This window comes from Capricornis sumatraensis, chromosome 12 (genome assembly GCF_032405125.1).
Source record: "Capricornis sumatraensis isolate serow.1 chromosome 12, serow.2, whole genome shotgun sequence".
Lineage (NCBI taxonomy): Eukaryota > Metazoa > Chordata > Mammalia > Artiodactyla > Bovidae > Capricornis > Capricornis sumatraensis.
Window position 1 is genome coordinate 23,009,625 of NC_091080.1, and position 24,409 is coordinate 23,034,033.

Here is a 24,409-nt window from a genome sequence, read left to right on the forward strand (position 1 = left end):
TGGTGGGCTACAGTCTATGGGGTCGCAAAGAGTCAGACATAATTGAGTGACTAACACTTTCATTTTTTCACTTTATAACCAGAGAAAAACACATAAATTCACATTTAACATTTTAAAACTATTTTGACAGGACCATGGAAGCAGAATAATCCATTCAAAATAATATGAAAACACAGCCACAGTTGGCAGGTACAGCAGAATTAGGAACTTCCATTAACACTTTCTAAAGTCTCATTTACAAAATGAAACCACCACAATTTAAAAGTACACCTTAGTGATAGTGGGAAGGTTAAACATGTAAATGAAGCCAGTCAGTTTCGAAAGAATATGCTCCTTTAAATCGTGAAAGCCTTTATATTAAATTCTTCTCCTGAGACACTCAGTCACATGGCAATAAACTCAAATAACCCAACTGCTCCCTAGGAAAATCTAGAATAATGATAGATAAGGTAATTATTAGCACTGACCCAATAGCAACCTGATATTCTGGGCACTCTTAATGTCTGACATTAGAAATAAGATAAAGACTATTTCCACTATTAAAAATTACTTACTGATTCTAAAAAAATTTTCGCTAATATATTAGTCAACATAAAATAACTAATGGTAGTTCTTGTCTGAGCTTTTATATTCAGGCATGAGTATCTTACCATCTATACTAGTTCAGTTATTATAAAGTAGTATACAAGTGATAAGGGTTATATAAAAAGATTACTATGCTTTGTCTTATGGGAGGGAGATTAAGTATAACCTAAACAAACAGAGCTTGAGAGCTGAGTCCACTTTCTAGGGTCAATTTATGCTGCCAGTTCAGAAGAATTGGATATTGTTTGTATATGTACGTGTGTATGTGTGTGTAGCAGCTGGCATTCTCACACATACCACACCCCAATAACATAATGATGAAAAAACTAATATAGATTCCAAAATCCTGTTCAGTATTACTGTGTTTTCCTAAAACATTGCAAAAACTTTATAGGTAATTGTTTTAACCAAGGATGCTTATCTTAGTGATTTATACCTCCTGTGTTCAGCTTGGTGGCTTTTGGTTCTTTCTTCCTCCTGTTGCTGTCGTTTAAATTCTAGTAATTCACCCTAGGAACATTAAAATGTGGTTTTCAGTTAACATGGCTGTACAGAAGACACCCAAATCAATTACATATTTAACCTTAGCTAGTACAATATTTCATTTGTGAAACTTTTACTTAAGTGCCATTTCCATGTGAAATTGTTTTCTTACCTAACTAGGTAGCAAAAATAATTGTGCCTTAGCCAAATAATAACTGTGAGTGTAAAACTGTGAGATTAAAAAGGCAATGTGCATGTTCAAGCGATTATACCATTAGATACAACATACACAAGAGAAAACGCAATGTGAGCCAAACTCACCTGTGTCTTACAAAGAAAAACAAATTTGTTTCCTTAAGTAATGCCACACAATACTATTTCTTGGTAATTTCTTGAGCTTCTTTTTCCCAACAGATTCACAGCTGCTTACAAATATATATTTGGCTCAATTCTGTAGAGCAATTCCATTCGAAACACGTTTTCCATCCTGGAGAATAATCACTCAGCTCTCGTTGACTAGTTACTTCCAATACTAGCAGGACATAGGAGTGGATGCTTCGCTTCAAATATGTGACTCCCACTAATCTCTAGCTTCTGACATTCTGTCTTCTTGGAAGAGTCAGCAACTTCCACATTCAGTGACTGTGCTCACAGTATCAAACCAAACAGCTAGGTTGCCAGAGAATCTCGATACTCAACTGCCTACACCTTGAGGCAGACCAAGTTACAACCTCATGTCACAGGACGAAAAAGGCAGAGGGAAGTTATCAGGCCCCTGTCATGAGTTAATGCCAGAGTGAAAGAGGTTTTCCGACTCCGGCACTAACTGAGAGAGAAAATACAGTCACCTCTTGATAAACACATAGCAGCTTGTGTATTTTATTAATCCCCAAACTTCCATGATGAAAAGTATAAAATAAGTTCAAAATTCAGATTGACATTTTATTTTAATTTTATTCTAAGGCCTTCCAACATTGTACAGACTCCAAAGTAAAGACTGGTTTCTTATACTGTGATAATCCAAATAAGCTACACATTAATCCCTAAAGCACAATATTTAATTCTAATTTCTCCTGAGCACCAATGACAAGGGAAAAAAATTAGAGTGTTCATTCAGTCACTTCACAAGTATAAAATGCTGTGGCTTGTGCTAGAGACTTACTTTTTCACAGTGGCATAAAGTCTTTCACTTTAATTTCTGTCACTGTATAAGCATAGTTTAAAAATCTACCAAGCAACAGTACTACTTATACTGCTGCTGCTGCTGCTGCTGAGTCGCTTCAGTCATGTCCGACTCTGTGCGGGACGGCAGCCCACCAGGCTCCCCCGTCCCTGGGATTCTCCAGGCAAGAACACTGGAGTAGGTTGTCATTTCCTTCTCCAGTGCATGAAAGAGAAAAGTGAAAGTACTAGCCTTATATTAAAATAAAGGAAATCCCAATATTCCCCCTCACCCATACAGTCATGTTCAGTTTTTGTGTGTGGTTTCATCCGTCAATTGTCTTGTTTAAAGCATGAATATTCTGCTGTTTCTTAATTTTTTTTTTTAAAAATAGCATTATCATTTGGCCTCCTACCATGGAGATTTACATCTCTATTACTACCTACATCCCAATGCCCACTTCCCTTCCTGGTACACCACCATCCTCATCCTTCAGCCTGAGAACTTTGTTTTAAGTTTCACTGTGGTGAGGGAAGAGTCCTACGGGTCTTACCACTCCTCAGCTAGATTTCCAAGTCACTCTTTTTTCAACTCCAGCCCTCTGAGGTACCAGGTGCCTCTAATTCCACACCTGTATCAGGACTACTTCAATATCAGTATTACATTTCTTGAAAATGAGTTCTGCCTTCTCCTGCTCTTTCTACCAGCTTCCAAAATTGTGCTGATAACGTTTTTTTGCTACAGTCTCCTGGTCTGCACTTTTGTTCTACACACTGGCTTATGCCTTTTTAAAAAACATTCCCTTTGTTGTCTTTTTAGGGGACCTAGGGAGAGAGGGACTGGAGTTAAGCAAATGAAATGTTGTGAAAGTGCAGTGTTTAACCAGACCTTAATATTCTGAAGCAAAAATTACACCGGAATTGTGTTACTTGATCCTCACAACAGTTCTCAAAGGTAGGCAGAGAGTGTTTTTTGATGAATGAATGGATAAACATTGTTCACTTGTTTTATAGAAGAGGAAACAAAGGATCAGAGACTCAGTTTAAGTGTTTAGTCAAGGGATAAATGGCTCCTAAGTAACAAAATAAAGACGAGAGCTTAGACATTTTTGTACCTAATCTATAAAAATGCATCCAGTATAGGCGGTGGAGATAAAGGATAACTTGTCACTAGGTAATCATACTCAAGAATAAACAGCCACATCTAGAACTGTAGAGCCCATTTACACTCAAAAGTTCTAGCAGAATCTATCTAATCTAAGTTCAAACCTAAATCCCACTTGTCAAAGGATGCTAATTCTTCCCACTATATTAACCCATTTCTCCAAGGAACAACTTCTATATCCAGCCATTCCAAGTTTGATAACATGAACCCTGGACAAACTAAATTAGGACATCAATCCTAGATATGAGACAAAAGAGTTTTTAAAAACCTTTGAAGCATATATTTTATAGATGTGTATTACCACATATTTCCTTAAAATAATTTTTAAGATAATTTTTTCAACCTTGGCAAAAATGATCCTGAAATTTATCTAGTTAAAGATAAATTAGCAAATAGCAATAAAAAATTTCCTGAAAAAAAGAAATGAGTGAAAACCAGCTTTCCCAAATATTAAAACATATCATGAAACTGCAGTAATTAAAACAATTTGATTGAGTTCAGGAAAAGACTTACTGCAGGGAAGCACAGCTTACCATAAGTTATTTTGCTAAACCCTCACAGGAGAGAGAGTTCAGTGAATGATGATGGACTAGCTGACTACTGTGAGAAAAAAATCAGAGCAAGATCCTTTATTTTTATATCAAAATACATTTTACAGAGCCCCAGGACTTGAACTTAAAAGATGGAACCATATAAGTTTCCAAAGGAGGCATGGGTAAGTGTATTTATAAACTTGAAATGAGGAGGGTACAGACTCAGGAAATAAAAGGATGAATAAATTTGGCTACATCAAAATTCAGAACTTCAACTGGGATAAGAACTTAAAAAGATGTTTATGACACACAAAGGCTAATTCAGTTATTCTTTCATTCAGTCATTCAACAATATCTGAGTGCATATTGTGAGGCAGGCTTGCATCTATGTGATGGGGGCACAATAACAAGACAAATGAGATCCTTGTTCCTTAAGAGTTTATATTCTAAAAAAAGAGAAGACCATGAATAAGTGAGAAGAATATCCACTGATAATCCTATGCAGAGGTTTAAACATGCTGTTGTGAGGCTCAGTGACTCAGTTCTTATTTTAGGTGGAGGCTCAGGGAAGGCCTGAGGAGGAAGCTAAAGACCTTATATAAACCAATAAAGAAAACACAGACACCAAACAGAAAAGGGCCAAGCAAAGGGAGAGACAGTTGGCAGCTAAACCACAGAATGCCTGTAAATTTTAAAATAGTCATCATTTTCACACATAGTCAAAGAATATAAATCCAAACAATGAGATAAAGTTTTTCTTCTGTTGACAAAAACTAGGAAAGTTTGATAGAGAATCAGGTACATTCCAGCACTTTGGTGGAGTGTCTAAGTTAATAAAAAAAATAGTTTTTGGAAAGCAGTAACCATAAATACGCTAAAGCTGAAACTCCAGTACTTTGGCCATCTCATGCGAAGAGCTGACTCACTGGAAAAGACTCTGATGCTGGGAGGGATTGGGGGCAGGAGGAGAAGGGGACGACCCAGGATGAGATGGCTGGATGGCATCACTGACTCGATGGACGTGAGTCTGGGTGAACTCCGGGAGATGGTGATGGACAGGGAGGCCTGGCGTGCTGCGATTCATGGGGTCGGAAACAGTCGGACACGACTGAGCGACTGAGCGGAACTGAACCATAAATATGTAAAATGTACACATCCTTTGCAGAATGTTCAAAGATGTGTAAAAGGAGCACATCTGAATTACTAAAACAGTAAAAGTTTAAGGGAAAGACTTCTTGCACATTTACAAGGACCTGGCACAGTAAAGCATGGCATCATCCACACAACGGAATATTATGCAACAGCTCCCAAGAATTAGATAGATGGCAGGAAAGGGGTGCCTATGATAAGATCTCTAAGATACATTAAATGATAAAAATAATGTTCAGAGCAGTTTGGAGGGTACTGTTCCATGTAAATAAAAAAGATACACATATATCCGTTTTTAACTTTTATATGCTGGTATACATATCTTAGACATTTTTATGGTAAAACACATACTAAAATGTTAATTCTAACTATCATTGGAGCTCAAAGCATGGCAGGTAGGTAGGCAGACGAAGGAACCTTTAATATCATAAGTAGTGTTTGTTGTTTTAATCTTTGAACCATGTGAACATTACTTCCTCAAACTATGAAGAAAGGTTTATATCTGTGTGGGAGACCATTTCTGTTTCTTTCTGCTTTCCTTTATTTAAAAATCCCAATGGATATCTAGTTTTTAATACACAAAAATGTAAAAGAGCAAAACAGTACATCCTGAAGCCAAGAACTGTCAGGGAAGGCAACAAAGAGGACAGGAAGAGACTAGCACATAGCGTCCAGTTACAGAGGCAAGGACAGGGGAGGGAAGAAAACAGAGCAAGAGGGAAGCAGGAGGGGAGTCGATGAGGCACCACCACGCAGGACCACGACTCCAGGTGGCGGAAGGGGGTGCTCAAGTTCCGCTGCGCTCAGGATTTTTATTCTACAAGCAGCAAAGCGTGTTTACTAGGGAGAGGCTGGTTTTCCTTTGGTGCCACAAAGGAGAATTTCAACTAATTAATTTCTTCTGCTGAGCTGACAGCCACTGCAGATGAATCTGCATGCTTTATAAGCGTATCCCTGGCTTGTTGATGTGGTTCTCTCCCAGAAGTGCAACACCTCCTCGGACAGATACAAAACAAGTCATTCCAGTTCCAAGGACTGAGCTTTGGAGACTAAGAAAATAAAAATGCTCTCCAAGTCGGAGGGACACGACACACAGCATCTGAGGCACTGTCAAATCTCATCTCACTCAACACATATTTGTGAAGCACCAACCATTTTCCAGACACCTGGATTCAGGCTGAGGTACAGATGCAAAGAAGACCCACCTCCAACCTGAAGGAAGTCACAGAATAATGAGGAAGACAGACCCGGGAAACAACTGTGACACAAAACAGAAAGAAACGCATTGCTGGACACAAGTTCAAGCAACATGACAGCAGAATAAGAAGGAAGGGACGCAAACTAGAGACAAGGAGCAAATGTTCCCGAACGTTCGACATTTTAAGTGCATCCCAGGGGAAAGAATATGTGCTCTGCTTGCCTCCCTGCATTCAGGCGGAGTTCCATCGAGAGAAGGTACTTATGTCCTCTGAAAAACAAAGTCTCATTTTGGAGATGCTAAAGCAGAACCTCCTGTAAACACTGGCCAAGTCAGATATGTGTGTTAGTCACCCAGTTGTGTCCAACTCTTTGTGACCCCATGGACTATACAGTCCATGGAATTTCCCAGGCAAGAATACTGGAGTGAGTAGCCATTCCCCTCTCCAGAGGATCTTCCCGACCCAGGGATTGAACCCAAGTCTCCTGCATTGCAGGCGGATTCTTTACTAACTAAGCCACCAACTAAGTGTTTAGTTGGTGAGGACAACACTGCAAACAGTGCCACAGTCTGTGCCCGTCCTGCTGGGACTGCTCTTGCTGGAGGAAGGACTGTGATGAAGCAGTGCTGGGGGACCAAGCTAACGGCAAAAAGTAAAAGGGTCACCATTTCCTGCCAGGGGTTACAGAAATTACTTCTCTGTGGTGCATTCTACCAAAGGCTCGACTAAACAACAAACAGGTGTGTACAAGGCTGGATGCGTGAGAAAGCTGATGAGTTTAAAGGCATGTTCCAAAGCAAGGCTGTGGTAATTGGAGACTAGGACAGGGTCATTTTAAAATCATGTTCGAATTCCAGTGGGGCGTGTTCTGACATGGTCAGCTTGACTGCATTATATGTAAACATTAAAGCATCATCACCAGGGCAGACATGCTTCTCCCAGGAGAGAATGTTCTCTCAACTCAACAAGGGGAAAAGGATAGTGGAAGCGAGAGAGTTGATCCCATGAACTTCAAGAACCCCTACCTTTGGATGTTTAAAAGAACAACAAAAAACAAGAGAAGAGTTTGGGGCTGAGATAGCTTAGAGGAGCCTTGGTTCTGCAGCTCCCCACAGTAATGCCTTTCCCCAGAATAAAGATGATGTTGGCTATGAGAAAAAGTGGAAATGAACTCAAATTATTGAGAGGAAACCAACCAAATCCAAGGAAGTAAATACTCATGGGTAAAGTAGGAGAGTGAAAAAATAGCATTAATAATGTGTACTCCTCTCTTACTGTGCTGTGCTAAATCGCTTCAGTCATGTCCGACTCTACGATCATATGGAACATAGCCCATCAGGCTCCCCTGCCCATGGGATTCTCCAGGCAAGAATACCCGAGTGGGTTGCCATGCCCTCCTCCAGGAGATCTTCCCGACCCAGGGATCGAACCCGGGTCTCTTACATCTCCTCAGGGGGCAAGCGGGTTCTTTACCACTAGTGTCACCTGGGAAGCCCCCCTCTCTTACTAGTTATTGTTAATTCTGTCATTATTTAATATAAAGAAATGGACTTTCAGCTACAATAGTCATTGAGTTCTCTACCTCTCACCCAGAAATACTTCCTATCAAATTTCTTCCAACTTATAAAAAATGTTTTTTAATCATAAAAATTGCTTTTATATGGTGGAAAATGTAAAAAGTACAGAAATGATGAGGAAAAATATAATAATCACTCATAAAAATTCTCCACCCAGAGATAAGCTCCTTTAACATGTCAGTATATTTTCTTCATTTCTTGGTTTACATACATACAGAGACTGTAACTGCCTCTCACCACCTCGGGTCACATGTGCAGGCTTACCACGTGCCAGGCAGTAAGCTAAACTCTCCATGTGCTTGCTCTCATGTAATCTTCCAGGGTCATGAGGTAGACAGCATGACTATCATCCATAACAGATGACGTTTAGAAAGAGAAAGTAATCCATACAAAGTACAACAAGAGAAGAGGCAGGCTTCAAAACTCGCCCAGACTCTATTTTACAATCACTTTTTTGTTTTCATTTTCACATAGGTAAGCACATTTACCCTTCTCTAACTCAATGAAACCAAGCCATGCCTGCGGGGCAACCCAAGACGGGCGGGTCATGGTGGAGAGGTCTGACAAGGCTGGTCCACTGGAGAAGGGAATGGCAAGCCACTTCAGTATCCTTGCCTTGAGAACCCCATGAACAGTATGAAAAGGCAAAATGATAGGATACCAAAAGAGGAACTCCCCAGGTCGGTAAGTGCCCAATATGCTACTGGAAATCAGTGGAGAAATAACTCCAGAAAGAATGAAGGGATGGAGCCAAAGCAAAAACAATACCCAGTTGTGGATGTGACTGGTGATAGAAGCAAGATCCAATGCTGTAAAGAGCAATAATGCATAGGAACCTGGAATGTCAGGTCCATGAATCAAGGCAAATTGGAAGTGGTCAAACAAGAGATGGCAAGGGTGAACGTCGACATTCTAGGAATCAGCGAACTAAAATGGACTGGAATGGGTGAATTTAACTCAGATGACCATTATATCTACTACTGCAGGCAGGAATCCCTCAGAAGAAATGGAGTAGCCATCATGGTCAACAAAAGAGTCTGAAATGCAGTACTTGGATGCAATCTCAAAAACGACAGAATGATCTCTGTTTGTCTCCAAGCCAAACCATTCAATATCACAGTTATCCAAGTCTATGCCCCAACCAGTAATGCTGAAGAAGCTGAAGTTGAATGGTTTTATGAAGACCTACAAGACCATTTAGAACTACCACCCCAAAAAGATGTCCTCTTCATTACAGGAGACTGGAATGCAAAAGTAGGAAGTCAAGAAACACCTGGAGTAACAGGCAAATTTGGCCTTGGAGTATGGAACGAAGCAGGGCAAAGGCTAATAGAGTTTTGCCAAGAAAATGCACTGGTCATAGAAAACACCCTCTTCCACCAACACAAGAGAAGACTCTACACATGGACATCACCAGATGGTCAATACCAAAATCAGACTGATTATATTCTATGCAGCCAAAGATGGAGAAGCTCTATACAGTCAACAAAAACAAGACCAGGAGCTGACTGTGGCTCAGATCATGATCTCCTTATTACCAAATTCAGACTCAAATTGAAGAAAATAGGGAAAACCGCTAGACCATTCAGGTATGACCTAAATCAAATCCCTTATGATTATACAGTGGAAGTGAGAAATAGATTTAAGGGCCTAGATCTGATAGACAGAGTGCCTGATGAACTATGGAATGAGGTTCGTTACATTGTACAGGAGACAGGGATCAAGACCATCCCCATGGAAAAGAAATGCAAAAAACCAAAATGGCTGTCTGGGGAGGCCTTACAAATAGCTGTGAAAAGAAGAGAGGTGAAAAGCAAAGGAGAAAAGGAAAGATATAAGCATCTGAATGCAGAGTTCCAAAGAATAGCAAGGAGAGATAAGAAAGCCTTCCTCAGCGATCAATGCAAAGAAATAGAGGCAAACAACAGAATGGGAAAGACTAGAGATCTCTTCAAGAAAATTAGAGATACCAAGGGAACATTTCATGCAAAGATGGGCTCGATAAAGGACAGAAATGGTATGGACCTAACAGAAGCAGAAGATATTAGGAAGAGGTGGCAAGAATACATGGAAGAACTGTACAAAAAAGATCTTCATGACCCAGATAATCATGATGATGTGATCACTAATCTAGAGCCAGACATCTTGGAAAGTGAAGTCAAGTGGGCCTTAGAAAGCATCACTGTGAACAAAGCTAGTGGAGGTGATGGAATTCCAGTTGAGCTATTTCAAATCCTGAAAGATGATGCTGTGAAAGTGCTGCACGCAACATGCCAGCACATTTGGAAAACTCAGCAGTGGCCACAGGACTGGAAAAGGTCAGTTTTCATTCCAATCCCAAAGAAAGGCAATGCCAAAGAATGCTCAAACTACCGCACAATTGCACTCATCTCACATGCTAGTAAAGTAATGCTCAAAATTCTCCAAGCCAGGCTTCAGCAATATGTGAACTGTGAACTCCTTGATGTGCAAGCTGGTTTTAGAAAAGGCAGAGGAACCAGAGATCAAATTGCTAACATCCGCTGGATCGTGGAAAAAGCAAAAGAGCTCCAGAAAAACATCTATTTCTGCTTTCTTGACTATGCCAAAGCATTTGACTGTGTGGATCACAAGAAACTGTGGAAAATTCTGAAAGAGATGGGCATACCAGACCACCTAACCTGCCTCTTGAGAAATCTATATGCAGGTCAGGAAGCAACAGTTAGAACTGGACATGGAACAACAGACTGGTTCCAAATAGGAAAAGGAGTCCATCAAGGCTGTATGTCACCCTGCTTATTTAACTTCTATGCAGAGTACATCATGAGAAACGCTGGGCTGGAAGAAGCACAAGCTGGAATCAAGATTGCCGGGAGAAATATCAATAACCTCAGATATGCAGATGACACCACCCTTATGGCAGAAAGTGAAGAGGAACTAAAAAGCCTTTTGATGAAAGTGAAAGAGGAGAGTGCAAAAGTTGGCTTAAAGCTCAACATTCAGAAAACGAAGATCATGGCATCCGGTCTTATCACTTCATGGGAAATAGATGGGGAAACAGTAGAAACAGTGTCAGACTTTACTTTTTGGGCTCCAAAATCACCGCAGATGGTGACTGCAGCCACGAAATTAAAAGACGCTTACTCCTTGGAAGAAAAGTTATGACCAACCTAGATAGTATATTCAAAAGCAGAGACATTACTTTGCTGACTAAGGTCCGTCTAGTCAAGGCTATGTTTTTTCCTGTGGTCATGTATGGATGTGAGAGTTGGACTGTGAAGAAGGCTGAGCGCAGAAGAATTGATGTGTTTGAACTGTGATGTTGGAGAAGACTCTTGAGAGTCCCTTGGACTGCAAGGAGATCCAACCAGTCCATTCTGAAGGAGATCAACCCTGGGATTTCTTTGGAAGGACTGATGCTAAAGCTGAAACTCCAGTACTTTGGCCACCTCATGTGAAGAGTTGACTCATTGGAAAAGACTCTGATGCTGGGAGGGATTAGGGGTAGGAGGAGAAGGGGACGACCCAGGATGAGATGCCTGGATGGCATCATGGACTCGATGGACGTGAGTCTGAGTGAACTCCGGGAAATGGTGATGAACAGGGAGGCCTGGCGTGCTGCAATTCATGGGGTCACAGAGTCGGATATGACTGAGCGACTAAATTGAAACTGAAACTGAAGCACATTTACATTATTGAAGCATAGTAGTCACTGTTGCATGGTATTTCAGACTTCAAAATCCTCGACTTCTCTACTACTGAAAAATTATTTGAAACCTCCCATTAAGCTGATTTTAAATGTAAACAATCCTATCCATATAGCTTGCATGCGTGTCTGATTATTTCCTCAGAATAGATGTATACCTTTTAGATCTAAGAGTTTTATTTTAGGAAACTCTTTAGAATTTGATACTGTCAGAGTCCTTTGGTGCCCGTCTTATCAGCAGCAGTACGAGGGAGTCTGTAATGTTTTTTAATAACTAATGATGTAAATACTCCTCACCCCAGCAAACACACAGATTATTTCTTAATCTGGTGATTATTCTCTCAGTTGAAGTGTAGATATGGTTTTTCAAACTACCTCAAATTCCACTGAAATTTTTACTGGAATTGCATTAAACTCACTCATTAATTTGGACAGAACTGTAGTTGTTACAGTATTGAATTTTACCACTCAGGGGCATCAGCCATCCCTACTTTATTCAAATTGACATTAATGGATTATAGGAAAATTCTCAGGTATTCTGGGGCTTTTATAGGTTTGGGGGTTTTGAATGTGTGTGTGTGTGTGTTTTTTAAGGGACTGAGCAATTTTTTATATTGTTGCTTTTTGATGAGATCTTTCTATCCCCTATATTCTCATTAATGTTTACTAATATTTGAAAGCATTATTGATTCTTACATATATGTTTTATGCTGTGCTTAGTCACTCAGTCATGTCCAACTCTTTGTGATCCCGTGGACTGTAGCCCACCAGGCTCCTCTGTCCATGGGGAATTCTCCAGGCAAGAATACTGGAGTGAGCTGACATGCCCTCCTCCAGGGAATCTTCCCAACCCAGGGACTGAGCCCGGGTCACCCACATTGCAGGCAAATTCTTTACCATCTGAGCAATGAGGGAAGCCCAAGAATACTAGAGTAGGTAGCCTATCCCTTTCTGCAGGGGATCTTCCTGACCCAGGAATCAAACCAGGGTCTCCTATATTGCAGGTGGATTCTTTACCAGCTGAGCTACCAGGGAAGCCCTAAAAAATACGGAACACTTCATGAATTTGTGTGTCATATATATATGAAGCGAAGTGAAGTGAAAGTCACTCAGTCATGTCGAACTCTTTGCGACCCCATGGACTTTACAGTTCATGGAATTCTCCAGGTCAGTATACTGGAGTGGGTTGGCCTTTCCCTACTCCAGGGGATCTTCCCAACCCAGGGATTGAACCCAGGTCTTCCACGCTGCAGGTGGATTCTTTACCAGCTGAGCCACAAAGGAAGCCCATATATATACATACATACAACTCATTTAATTCCATTTGTTCTAAGCAATTTTTAGTTGATTCTCTTGGGTTGTACAGATTGCTCTCATCCATAAATAATAACTTTTATTTCTAATAATTAGATAAAACTCCTTTTCTATTTTTGTCCTATCAAGTTGGCTAAGACAATTCTTGAACCTTGTCCCATGCAATACTGAAGCTTTCTTCCCCTTCACTAGAAAAGAGTTTTTCATCAAATAACACTAAAAAGCATTAGGTTAGAATTTCCAGAACAAATATTAGTTGGTGGTAGGGGTTGCAGATCCTTTTATGTTGTTCATTGTTCTAATATTTTACCACTGAGATTAATGTTGGTTATTGGTTTGAAAGACTATATGAATGTTAAGGGGGAAAAAAAATTAGCTTACTATGTCTTTTTTCTTTTAACTGATAGATTTTAACCTACCAGTGCCCATTTTTGGCAACTACAGAGGTAGTCGAATTCTTTTTCTCTCATGATCTCTTTTTCTCTCATATTTCGGTCTTCCTTTGTGGCTCAGCTGGTAAAGAATCCATGTGCAATGCAGGAGACCTGGGTTTGAGCCCTGGGTTGGAAAGATCCCCTGGAGAAGGGAAAGGCTACGCACTCCAGTATTCTGGCCTGGAGAATTCCATGGACTGTATAGTCCATGGGGTTGCAAAGAGTTGGACACAGTTGAGCAACTTTCACTATCATATTCCAGTGATATAAAAAGTTATAATATATAGGTAGTCATCTTTGCACTCCTAGAATAAACTTAACTGTCTATGTAAATGATATGAGAAAAAAATTCCATTAGCTAGAATTTTCTTTCAGATGTTAATCTCTATAAATCTGTGAGTGTGTGTCCCTTTACCAGGTTGTGACATCATGAGAATGAAAGTTAAATAATATTAATTCTAAATTATTTCATCTTTTTCCTTGCTCTGAAACAACTTGTAGAACACAGGAAAAAAATATGTTCCTTGAAAATTCTAATGAACCTGCCTGTAAATTTATCCAAATTTAGCTTGTTAAGGGAAAGTAATTCTCAGAAAACTTTAAAATCACTTGCATTTTTGTCTTTAATTCTTTGAGTCAGTTTAGAGTTTTACATTTTCTCATAAAACTATTCACTTAATCTTTTCTAAAACTATGGTTCTAGCCCGTCGTTTATACTGTTGTGTATTTGCATTTTTACTAATATTTTCTTGATTAGACTTACCAGAGATTTGTTCATTTTGTTGACCTTATCAAAGAAGATGTTGAATTTTTATAACAGTTGTTTCTTCAAGTTTTTTTTTTTTTAATTTCTGTTCCTAATTACTTCCTTTAGTAATATTTATTGTTCTTGTTTTAAATTCTTAGGTTGGATACTTTAATTTGTTTCTGTTTTGAGTACTGACTGGATTTAAAGTTGTGATTTTTCTGAGTACAGCTTTGCAAGGATTCCCAATAAGCTGCTCTCACCATAATTTCTAACACAGTCTACAATCATTTTCTCTGTCATTGAATAATTTAAGCATGTTTTCACGTTTTGGTTTGTTTTTACTTTCCAAATGACTATATAAAATCAATAACCATGCAAAATCAGTAAGAGCACTCAACCTACCAGAAACATTTTAAATCCCTTGTAGGTAGAAAAGGGATAAAATAAATTATATGGAGAAACAAGTACGCAGGATCAACGGGGTCTGAGTTAGCTGTGTTTCTAAAGGAGGGCTGAGAGAAGCTAAAGATGACCAGCTGGAGAAGTGCTTTGAGAGGAGCTTGACGGTGGGTTCTTCCTCTCCCACACTGGCATACATAGCAGCCCACACCGACAGAGTCCCCTGGGTAACACAGAATGGAGGAGGGGTTGTGAGCTCAGAGGAGCGGGACAGTGTCCCAATACATGCTGACCACAGGAGAACAAGAGGCTACCGCGTGCAGAAGATTGGCTTCTGTATATCTTAACTTGGCCAGGGGCTTCCTTGGTGGCTCAGATGGTAAAGAATCTGCCCCAAGTGCAGGAGATCTGGGTTCAGTCCCTGGGTTGGGAAGATCACCTGGAAAAGGGCATGGCAACACACTCCAGTTTTCTTGCCTGGAGAATCCCATGGATAGAGGAGCCTGGTGGGCTACAGTCCATGGGGTCACAAAGAGTCAGACATGGCTTAGCAACTAATACTTTCACGTGTCCAAAGAAACATGAGGAGATAACCAAGAATCACCAAACATTTGAGAGAGAAAACTACATGAGATAAAACTTACATCAGAAAGGAAAAAATACTGTTAAAATAGTAAGTAGAAAATGTTAATGATTGTATAACTACCATTAATGAGGAGATCAGAAAGGATATTCCACTTATAAAGCAGAACACTGCTATGAAAAAGTAAGTCAGTAACACTGGTAAATAAACAAATTCAGTGCAGGGGCCAAATAAGCAGAATGACGAAATGATTCCAGGAACAAGATGATCTAGCAAAAGGTTTCTCCCAGAATGCAATGGAAAAGGCCAGACAGGAAGTATAAGACAAATGGTTAAGAGAAACAGAGGATAGGTCGAGCTAGAATTTCCAAAGCTACTTGATACATATCCAAGAAACAGGGAATAGGCATGATAATAGGGAAGAAATGTGAAAAGAAAATAGAAATTTCTCAGAACTACAGTAAGACATATTTTGAGGTTAAACAGGCCAACAAAAGGTAATACAAAATTAAAATCAAAACCACTAAGAAATTTCTTATGACAGGGAGGAAAGGAGAGGAGAGAAAAGAGGAAAAGTACATAAACAGTACAGAAAATTCAGAGTCAAGAAAGTAAAGAATGGAAAACAAAAATAAAAAGTAAATTATGTAGAAGAAAATGGGCAGATACACTAGCAATCACAATAAATGAGAATATATTAAAAAGACATTATGAAATTAGGTAAAAGAAAAATCAGCCATTTTTGTTACTAGAAATCTAATTTAAGCCACGTGACACACAGAGGTTAAAATTAAGTAATGGAAAAAGAAATTGCCACATAAGTTCTAACAAGAAGGATGGCAAAATAATTAGGATCAGACAAAATTAAGACCAAGAACCATCAAGGTGAAAATCACTAAGTGAGAAGAGTAGTCCATTTCATATTGATAAAATCGGGTACTGAAAGGCTGGCTTCCCATAAGTCATGTTGGTTGGAACTACTTCTCATATCAATGGCTGGACCGATCACAGTCAATGAGAATAGAATTCCCATGATCAGTTAGACCATTTGCAAATGCATCCCTGGGCTGACTTCTTCTGACTTTTCTGAAACAGGCCATGCTAAGTAGTATGAATACATGAAGGGGGAAAAAAAATGGGATTTTAGGAGAGAAGTAGGTAATCAACACTATTTGATACACCATTCTGAAGTTATAACACACAATTTTTTCCTGTGTAGCATTAATTACTACCAAGTGATTATTCACTATAAAATAAAAGTACAGTGTTTTATTTGTCTTCTTTTAATTGTTCATCTCCTCCACAAAAAAGTAAACTTTAGGAGAGAAGGGGCCTTGTCTATCCTGTTTCTAGTTGGAACTTCAGTATCTTCCAGAAGGCTCAGTACATAATAGGAGCTCAGTCCCTGCCATAAAAGCTTTAAATGGTATAGATAATGTCAGAGTTACAGGGACACAGGGATTGCACAAAAAGACCACTGAACCACTGAACTGAATGTTCAGAAGGGATTTTATCTTTAGGAGCAGTTTCAGTAAGAGCGTTTATGAAAATAAACCAAAACGTAAAGCATTAAGGACAAAGTGGGCAATAAAGATGTGATTATAGTAATATTACCTCTGTCTTTTTTTTTTTTTTGGTAGAAGCAGAAAAGGTGATAACCCTGAGGATAGCCGAATCAAGGAAGAAGTAGGTCGGCTTGTTTATTTTATTACAGCAAGAGTCAGCATGCCTATTGACAAAAAATATACTAGTTAACAGAAAATATACTGAAGGTGTAGAGGGAAAATGATGCTTTTAAACTGTGGTATTGGAGAAGACTTTTGAGAGTCCCTTGGACTGCAAGGAAGTCCAAACAGTCCATCCTAAAGGAGATCAGTCCTGGATGTTTACTGGAAGGACTGATGTTGAAGCTGAAGCACCTGATGCAAAGAGCTGACTCATTAGAAAAGACATTGACTCTGGGAAAGATTGAGGGCAGGAGGAGAAGGGGACGACAGAGGATGAGATAGTTGGATGGCATCACTGACCCGATGGACATGGGTTTGGGTGGACTCCAGGAGTTGGTGATGGACAGGGAGGCCTGGCGTGCTGCAGTCCATGGGGTCGCAAAGAGTCAGACACGACTGAGTGACTCAACTGAACTGATAGGGTAAAAAACTGAAAGTAGGAGGTATTAGTCAGTCAGTTGTGTCTGACTCTCTGTGATCTCATGAACTGTAGGTAGTAATAGTACCATCAGGTTCCTCAGTCCATGGAATTCTCCAGACAAGAATACCAGAGTGGGTTGCTATTTCCTCCTCCATGGGATCTTCCCAACCCAGGGATCAAATCCATATCTCCTACACTGCAGGCATATTCTTTACCACCTGAGCCACCAGAGAAGCCAAGGGAATTACAAGTAAAGTTTTGGAAGAGGGAATTGAATCAAATGTAAAATACTGAGGAGTTAAAATTAAGGAAGAACCTACTGTCCCCAAAGACCAGAGTAATGGAAGAATGTGAAAGTCAGAGACAGACAGAGGAGGATCAACATGTGGTCACCTCACTTTAACCTAGAGAATCTACTCTCCAATTTCTCTACAGTAGGTGTTCATTAAATACTTGTTGAATCAAGGGAACAAGTAAACACATGAATGTGTGTGTTAGTTGCTCAGTCGTGTCTGACTCTTCGCAACCTCATAGACTGTAGCTTGCCAGACTCCTCTGTCCATGGAATTCTCCAGGCAAGAATACTGGAGTGGGTTGCCATTTCCTTCTCCAGGGGATCTTCCCGACCCAGGAACTGAACCCAGGCCTCCTGCATTACAGGCAGATGCTTTACCATCTGGGCTACTAGGTGAAATCAAACACATGAAAAGATGTGATGATACAAATGTGTTATGGCTCCCTACCATGAACATGATCCTTCTTGTTTTCTTAAGCAAAACCACTGAAGTGATAATGAGTGACAGACTCTACTAGCTAGGGAAGCTTCCAGTGGACATTTTTTAACAACAGACTGAGCAATAAGGGAGAGAAGCAAAAATAAGGTAAATATTCCAAATAGGAGAAGGAGTCCGTCGAGGCTGTATATTGTCACCCTGCTTATTTAACTTATATGCAGAGTACATCATGAGAAACACTGGGCTGGAAGAAGCACAAGCTGGAATCAAGATTGCTGGGAGAAATATCAATAACCTCAGATATGCAGATGACACCACCCTGATGGCAGAAAGTGAAGAGGAACTAAAAAGCCTCTTGATGAAAGTGAAAGAGGAGAGTGAAAAAGTTGGCTTAAAGCTCAACATTCAGAAAACGAAGATCATGGCATCTGGTGCCATCACTTCATGGGAAGTAGATGGGAAAACAGTGGAAACAGTGTCAGACTTTATTTTTTTGGGCTCCAAAATCACTGCAGATGGTGACTGCAGCCATGAAATTAAAAGACACTTGGAAGAAAAGTTATAACCAACCTAGATAGTATATTCAAAAGCAGAGACATTACTTTGCCAACTAAGGTCCGTCTAGTCAAGGCTATGGTTTTTCCTGTGGTCATGTATGGATGTGATGTATTAGACTGTTAAGAAGGCTGAGCGCAGAAGAATTGATGTGTTTGAACTGTGGTGTTGGAGAAGACTCTTGAGAGTCCCTTGGACTGCAAGGAGATCCAACCAGTCCATTCTAAAGGAGATCAGCCCTGGGATTTCTTTGGAAGAACTGATGCTAAAGCTGAAACTCCAGTACTTTGGCCACCTCATGTGAAGAGTTGACTCATTGGAAAAGACTCTGATGCTGGGAGGGATTGGGGGCAGGAGAAAAAGGGGACAACCGAGGATGAGATGGCTGGATGGCATCACTGACTCAATGGACATGAGTCTGAGTGAACTCCGGGAGTTGGTGATGGACAGAGAGGCCTGGCATGCTACAGTGCGTGGGGTCATAGTCAGACATGACTGACTGACTGAACTGAACTGAAGCACAAAACAACTCAGTGACAACCACTTATATTGTATGTTGGATTAAACTATGAAAAAGTAAGGGCTTGACCTCTGTTGGGAGGAGGGTAGCACTCAAAAGGTCAATTCTAACAACAACAATCACTACACATTTCATAATATGAATATGTTAAAATATGATTTCCACACTCAATTGCTATGTTACCTTGTAGAGCAAAGACATAAGGGGAAAAAACAAACCAAATTAAGGAAATCAGAATGGGCGTTAGAATTCAAGGTAATTGAATAATTGAAGAAACAGACTTGAGGGATATCCTGGAAGAAATGACAGGATATATTAAGTACAAATAGAGCAAGAAAAAAGTTGGAAAATAAATATGGGGAAGATAATGGTCTCCCACTAGCTGAATAATTTTTTGTTTTGCTTTTTTAAAGGACCTGGAAAGAAAGTGGCCCCTTGGAGCTGACTCCCATCTCTCTCATCACTCCCATTCTTGGTTGAGGAGCCTCTGAGCCTATGAATCAAAGGTAGGTATGACCATCAAGTCACAATACTGTTTTCAGTTACCCTGTCAGAAATTTCCTATTCTAATAAGTACTTTTCTCAGTGTCCATCTCCCTAATTTCTATTGCTCATTTTATTTGGAATATTGTGTTTTTTTTGAAACACCTCACATATTTGTATATGTGTAAAGTGCATTGTTTCATTCTTTGGGTATTTTTAGATGAACATTGAAGCCAGTGTCACGATTTTGTGTGCCTGCTTTTTTTCCATTATGCATTATAGTGGTCTCTGTACATTATTTGCAATATCATATATCTTTAATTTAAAAAATGGCAGCAGCATTTGTTATATTTTGTAGACCAGAAGTTCCCAAGTGTCCTGGAATCCCACTTAATATTCTGCAACAACCTAACTGGGAAAAGAATTTGAAAAAGTATAGATACATGTTTATGCATGTAACTGAATCACTTTGTTATATACCTGAAACTAACACATTTTGAATCAACTATACTCCAATACAAAATAAAAAGTTAAAAAAAAAAAAAAGAAGTTCCCAAGTGTTCTATCATCTTCTCCCTGAACCAGTGGCACCAACTACAGCAGACATACTGTAGCCCTCTGAGGCTAGGTAAGTAGCAGGAGCCAATAAGTAGTTGAACAGAAGCCACCATCATACCACCATACTCTTAAAACATACTCACATCTCACCATTTTTAACACCTGTGGTGTTTTGTTTTGTTTTTAGGATTTTCATATATATAAATATTTCTGTTCTCAAGCTCTTCAACATTATCTAGTACCACAACCAAATACTAATATGGTCTTTGAATACCTTCTGGTGCTGTTCTTCCTTCATCTTTTGCAATTTTTGATTCTGTTCTTCCTTTAGAGTATCCATATAAGCCTGTCTTCTGGCCTGTAATGGTATGGAAAAAAAAAAACCATCATGAGAAAAAGCATCACCACAATGTCTAACGCCTACCGTGGGTCCAGTTCTAACAGATCAACCTGAGCATATAGCAAGCTCTCTGTGTACACTTGCGTAAAATTGAGTGATTTATGCATACGTCTGCAGATGCCCCTTGGGATATACAAGAAGAGACGAGTATAAGCACAACCATCCAGCACACTTTAAAGGATGCTCTAAACATTTGTTTAATTAAGCTGTAAAAAAAATCCCCTCAGAGATAATCAACACAGTTTACTCCTTCTCATGAGGAGGATTTGAAGCAGAGGAAAGTTAAATGTATTTTTTCAAGAATATTTCAACTAGCTGATGAATATCAGAGGCAAGCCGTGGTGACACTGACTGCAGCAGCACGGATGTGTCTACTGCTCATTAACGATGTCCTATTAAACAGCATGTCAGCTGGTGATTGATGCCGCGTAATTCCAGAGACGAATTTCTCTCCAGGTCTTTGTGCCCCTAATCTGTACCTGAAGTTCCTTTCTGTGCCCAAGCAGGAAAGCAAAGTCTGTTCAGGCGCACAGAAGCCATCATTTCTGGCTGAATTAGGACCCCAAGGGGGAAGCTCGGAAGAGTCAGCACGCACAGTAAGATGTCCTTCAGTCCCAGAGACCCTCCGTGTCAGGGTCCCCCCTCCTCCATGGGCACAGAGACCACATGTGCTGGAATTGACGAGATTTCAAGTATTCTATCTGTTCATTTGTCATACGCTTTCTCTCCCTCACCCTGATTTGCAGCCCACCCTCAGAAGGCAGAGAGGCCAGCCTGATATGCTAACACGTAGGAAATCCATTGTTCTCATAAACTACTCACAGCATCATGGCAGCAGCGACATATTTCAGGCCCTAGTTCCTTGGACTAATAATCCATAAAGCTTCTGTAGCCTGGTCCCCCCTTTTCCCTTACTATAATTTTTCTCAAGTACTTCTTAATTCATTCCTCCACTTCTGTCACTATAAAACCCATCTTCCAGCAAATAAGAAGAAGCACTCGCCGGAAAGAGAGAGATTCTCAGGATGCATCAGCCGTAGCACTACTAACTAGAACTGCGGTGCTCCAAATGTGTCCAGACGTGTTCAGAAAGCCCACATATATCCAAACCCTGCCACATCAGACAGGCACACACATCCTAGACTTTATCCATATTCTGAACACAAGGGGACTGTGATAAGGTATAAATGGTGGGGAATCATTCTCTAGTGACCCTTTATTTTTATATGAGAAGGTCTGAAAGGCAGGAAGAGAGGCTGGTAGCACATTTTCTATTCAAGGGAATAACAGGAGGAATAAGAGATTTAGTTAAAGCAGATGAGATGACTTGAGTGAGGAACCTATTTGTATACCTTCCTTTTAAACTCCACCTGTTGAGTTTTTTATCAGAACATGGGTCCTGGGTTTCTCAGGTGGTGCAGTGTTAAAGAATCTGTCTGCCAGTGCAGGAGACGCAACAGATGTGGGTTTTATTCCTGGGTCGGGAAGATTCTCTGGAGTAGGAAATGGCAACCCACTCCAGGATTCTCGGATGGAAATTCCAGGTCAGAGGAGCCTGGCAGGCTACAGTCTATGGGGTTGCAAAGAGTTGGACGTGACTGAGTACACATGGACCCAGCGCACAATATTTGACTTAGAAAAAAATGGTTAGACACACTAAGTGTCAATGAAAAGGCCACAGAAACTGGGCAGTTCACAAGGCATCGCAACTGCAGAGTTCAAAGTTACTTGGAGTCCCAGTGCTTGCTTGCCCAGCTGTGGTCCCCTAGGCAGGACAGAAGTTTCTCTTTAAAAATATGGGCAAAGACTCTCGATTACTGGTTTTCTTTATTTTTATTCTCACAATGAAATTTAATCTTGAGTGTTGTGTGTGCATGTATGGGTATCACTAGCTTTCTTAAAGTCTCAGAAATTTCCATGTAATTATATTCATATAATTTTTCTATCAAAAAGTATTGATTTAACATATTAATGATAAATTTGTTACTCAACTACACTTTTGCTCATCCTCTCCCACAAGTGATACTAATAATATATTCATTCAATAAGCAATATTTCAGCCTCCTATGCACAATCCCTGAGGTCAGACAGGACCCCAGGCCTCAAATACTTACAGCCTAGTGTGGAAGTCAGACAGAAAGAAAGATTAACAAGATTAATGATTACAGTAGAGCATGAGAGGTATTGTGATAAGGGATGCCAAAAAGAAGGACATTTAATTAAAGCAGATCAAGGACACCTTCTCAAATTGGGAGACATCAGGTTGCATTTTAAAGAGTAGGAATCAGACTAAGCAAGGGCAGGACATTCTGTGAATAAATGAAAAATGGCATTGGATTATACTAGGTTGTTCAGGCTGTCATAACAAAACCACAGACCGGGTGGCTTAAACAGATGTTTATTGCCTCACATGGAAGCTAAAAGTCTAAAATCAAGGTGTCCACAAAGTTTGCTTCTTTTTTTTTTTATTGGAGTATAGTTGCTTTACAGTGTGATGTCACTTTGAGTGGGTTGCCATTTCCTTCCCACTGAGGTCACCACGGAACACAGAACAGTTTCCTGCACCGTCCAGTAGGTCCTCAGTTATCTGCTTTATACGTAGTGTCGGTAGTATATATACATGTTTCTGCTGATGGCTGTGAGGGAAGGATCTCTGCCTCTCTCCTGCTTACAGATGACAGTCTTCTCACATCTCTTCACATCATCCTCCTCTATATGTGTCTGCTCCTGTGACCAAATTTCCATGTTTTTATAAGGGTACCTTTCCTAGTGGATTCAGTTCAGTTCAGTCGCTCAGTCGTGTCCGACTCTTTACGACCCCATGAATCACAGCACGCCAGGCCTCCCTGTCCATCACCAACTCCCAGAGTTCACTCAAACTCACGTTCATCGAGTCAGTGATGCCATCCAGCCATCTCATCCTCAGTCGTCCCCTTTTCCTCCTGCCCCCAATCCCTCCCAGCATCAGAGTCTTTTCCAGTGAGTCAACTCTTCACATCAGGTGGCCAAAGTACTGGAGTTTCAGCTTCAGCATCATTCCTTCCCAAAGAACACCCAGGACTGATCTCCTTTAGAATGGATGGGTTGGATCTCCTTGCAGTCCAAGGGACTTTCAAAAGTCTTCTCCAACACCACAGTTCAAAAGCATCAATTCTTTGGCTCTCAGCTTTCTTCACAGTCCAACTCTCACATCCATACATGACCACTGGGAAAACCATAGCCTTAGTGGATTAGATCTCATTTTAACTTAATGTCCTCTGTAAAGACCCCCATCTCCAAATAAGCTCACACGGTGAGGTACTGGCAGTTACGACTTCAACATATAAATTTCCAGGGGACACAATTCAATGCATAACAAGCACTGAGTTCCCATTTCAAGATGGTGAAGTGAATATGTTTCTGCTCCATGCTTTTCTCAGCAATTACCCTAAACAGAGGAGGAACTGAAACAAACACAAACCCCAGCTTCAAAACCCAAGAGAAACCAGTGTTCTCAGACAAAAAATCTATGAAGACCAAGTAGATGAAGAAACACTGAGGGGCCAGGAGAGCAAAGAGCAAATCTAAAGCCCTGCTGCGGGGGAGGGGGCAGGGTGGGGGGAGGCGGGAATGCAGGAGCCACAGGAAGGCAGCTAGCCCCACAGAGCAAGGTGAGGGCCCCAGAGATGGACGTACCAGCTACAGGGAAGGTGATGGATGAGAGGAAGGCGCCCACGTCTGCTTCCACCCTGACAGTTCAGGTGCTAATGCCCTCAGCCTGACAGGAAATCAAAAGTGTATCCTTTGGATCAACCAAACCAGACAGGCCTAGGACAGAAGGCAGCCATGTTCAGACCCCAGGGTGAGAGCGGAAAGACTGTGTAAACTGCTGCATACCAGGCTGTGGGCCTCTGGGCCCCCTTCTTTGAACTTTTTACTGCTCCCTGCACGTTTTCCTCTGAGACATAGAGCATGATATTTTATCCATGAAACAAGAACAGGTTGCTGTTGTTTTAT

At 40.4% G+C, this 24,409-nt stretch overlaps 1 protein-coding gene across 3 annotated transcripts in view; it reads right to left on the minus strand.

Moving 5' to 3' along the window:
* EPSTI1 (epithelial stromal interaction 1) overlaps window positions 1-24,409 on the minus strand; it is a 100,480-nt gene that overhangs the window by 11,074 nt on the left and 64,997 nt on the right. For 2 of the 3 annotated variants that reach the window (XM_068984436.1, XM_068984437.1), the window contains exons 8-9: window positions 20,288-20,371; window positions 1,022-1,095 (exon numbers count right to left, since the gene is read on the minus strand). In XM_068984436.1, the coding sequence (XP_068840537.1) occupies window positions 1,022-1,095; window positions 20,288-20,371 (158 nt within the window). The remainder of the gene's footprint in view (window positions 1-1,021; window positions 1,096-20,287; window positions 20,372-24,409) is intronic. The other variant, XM_068984438.1, reaches the window with a different exon arrangement.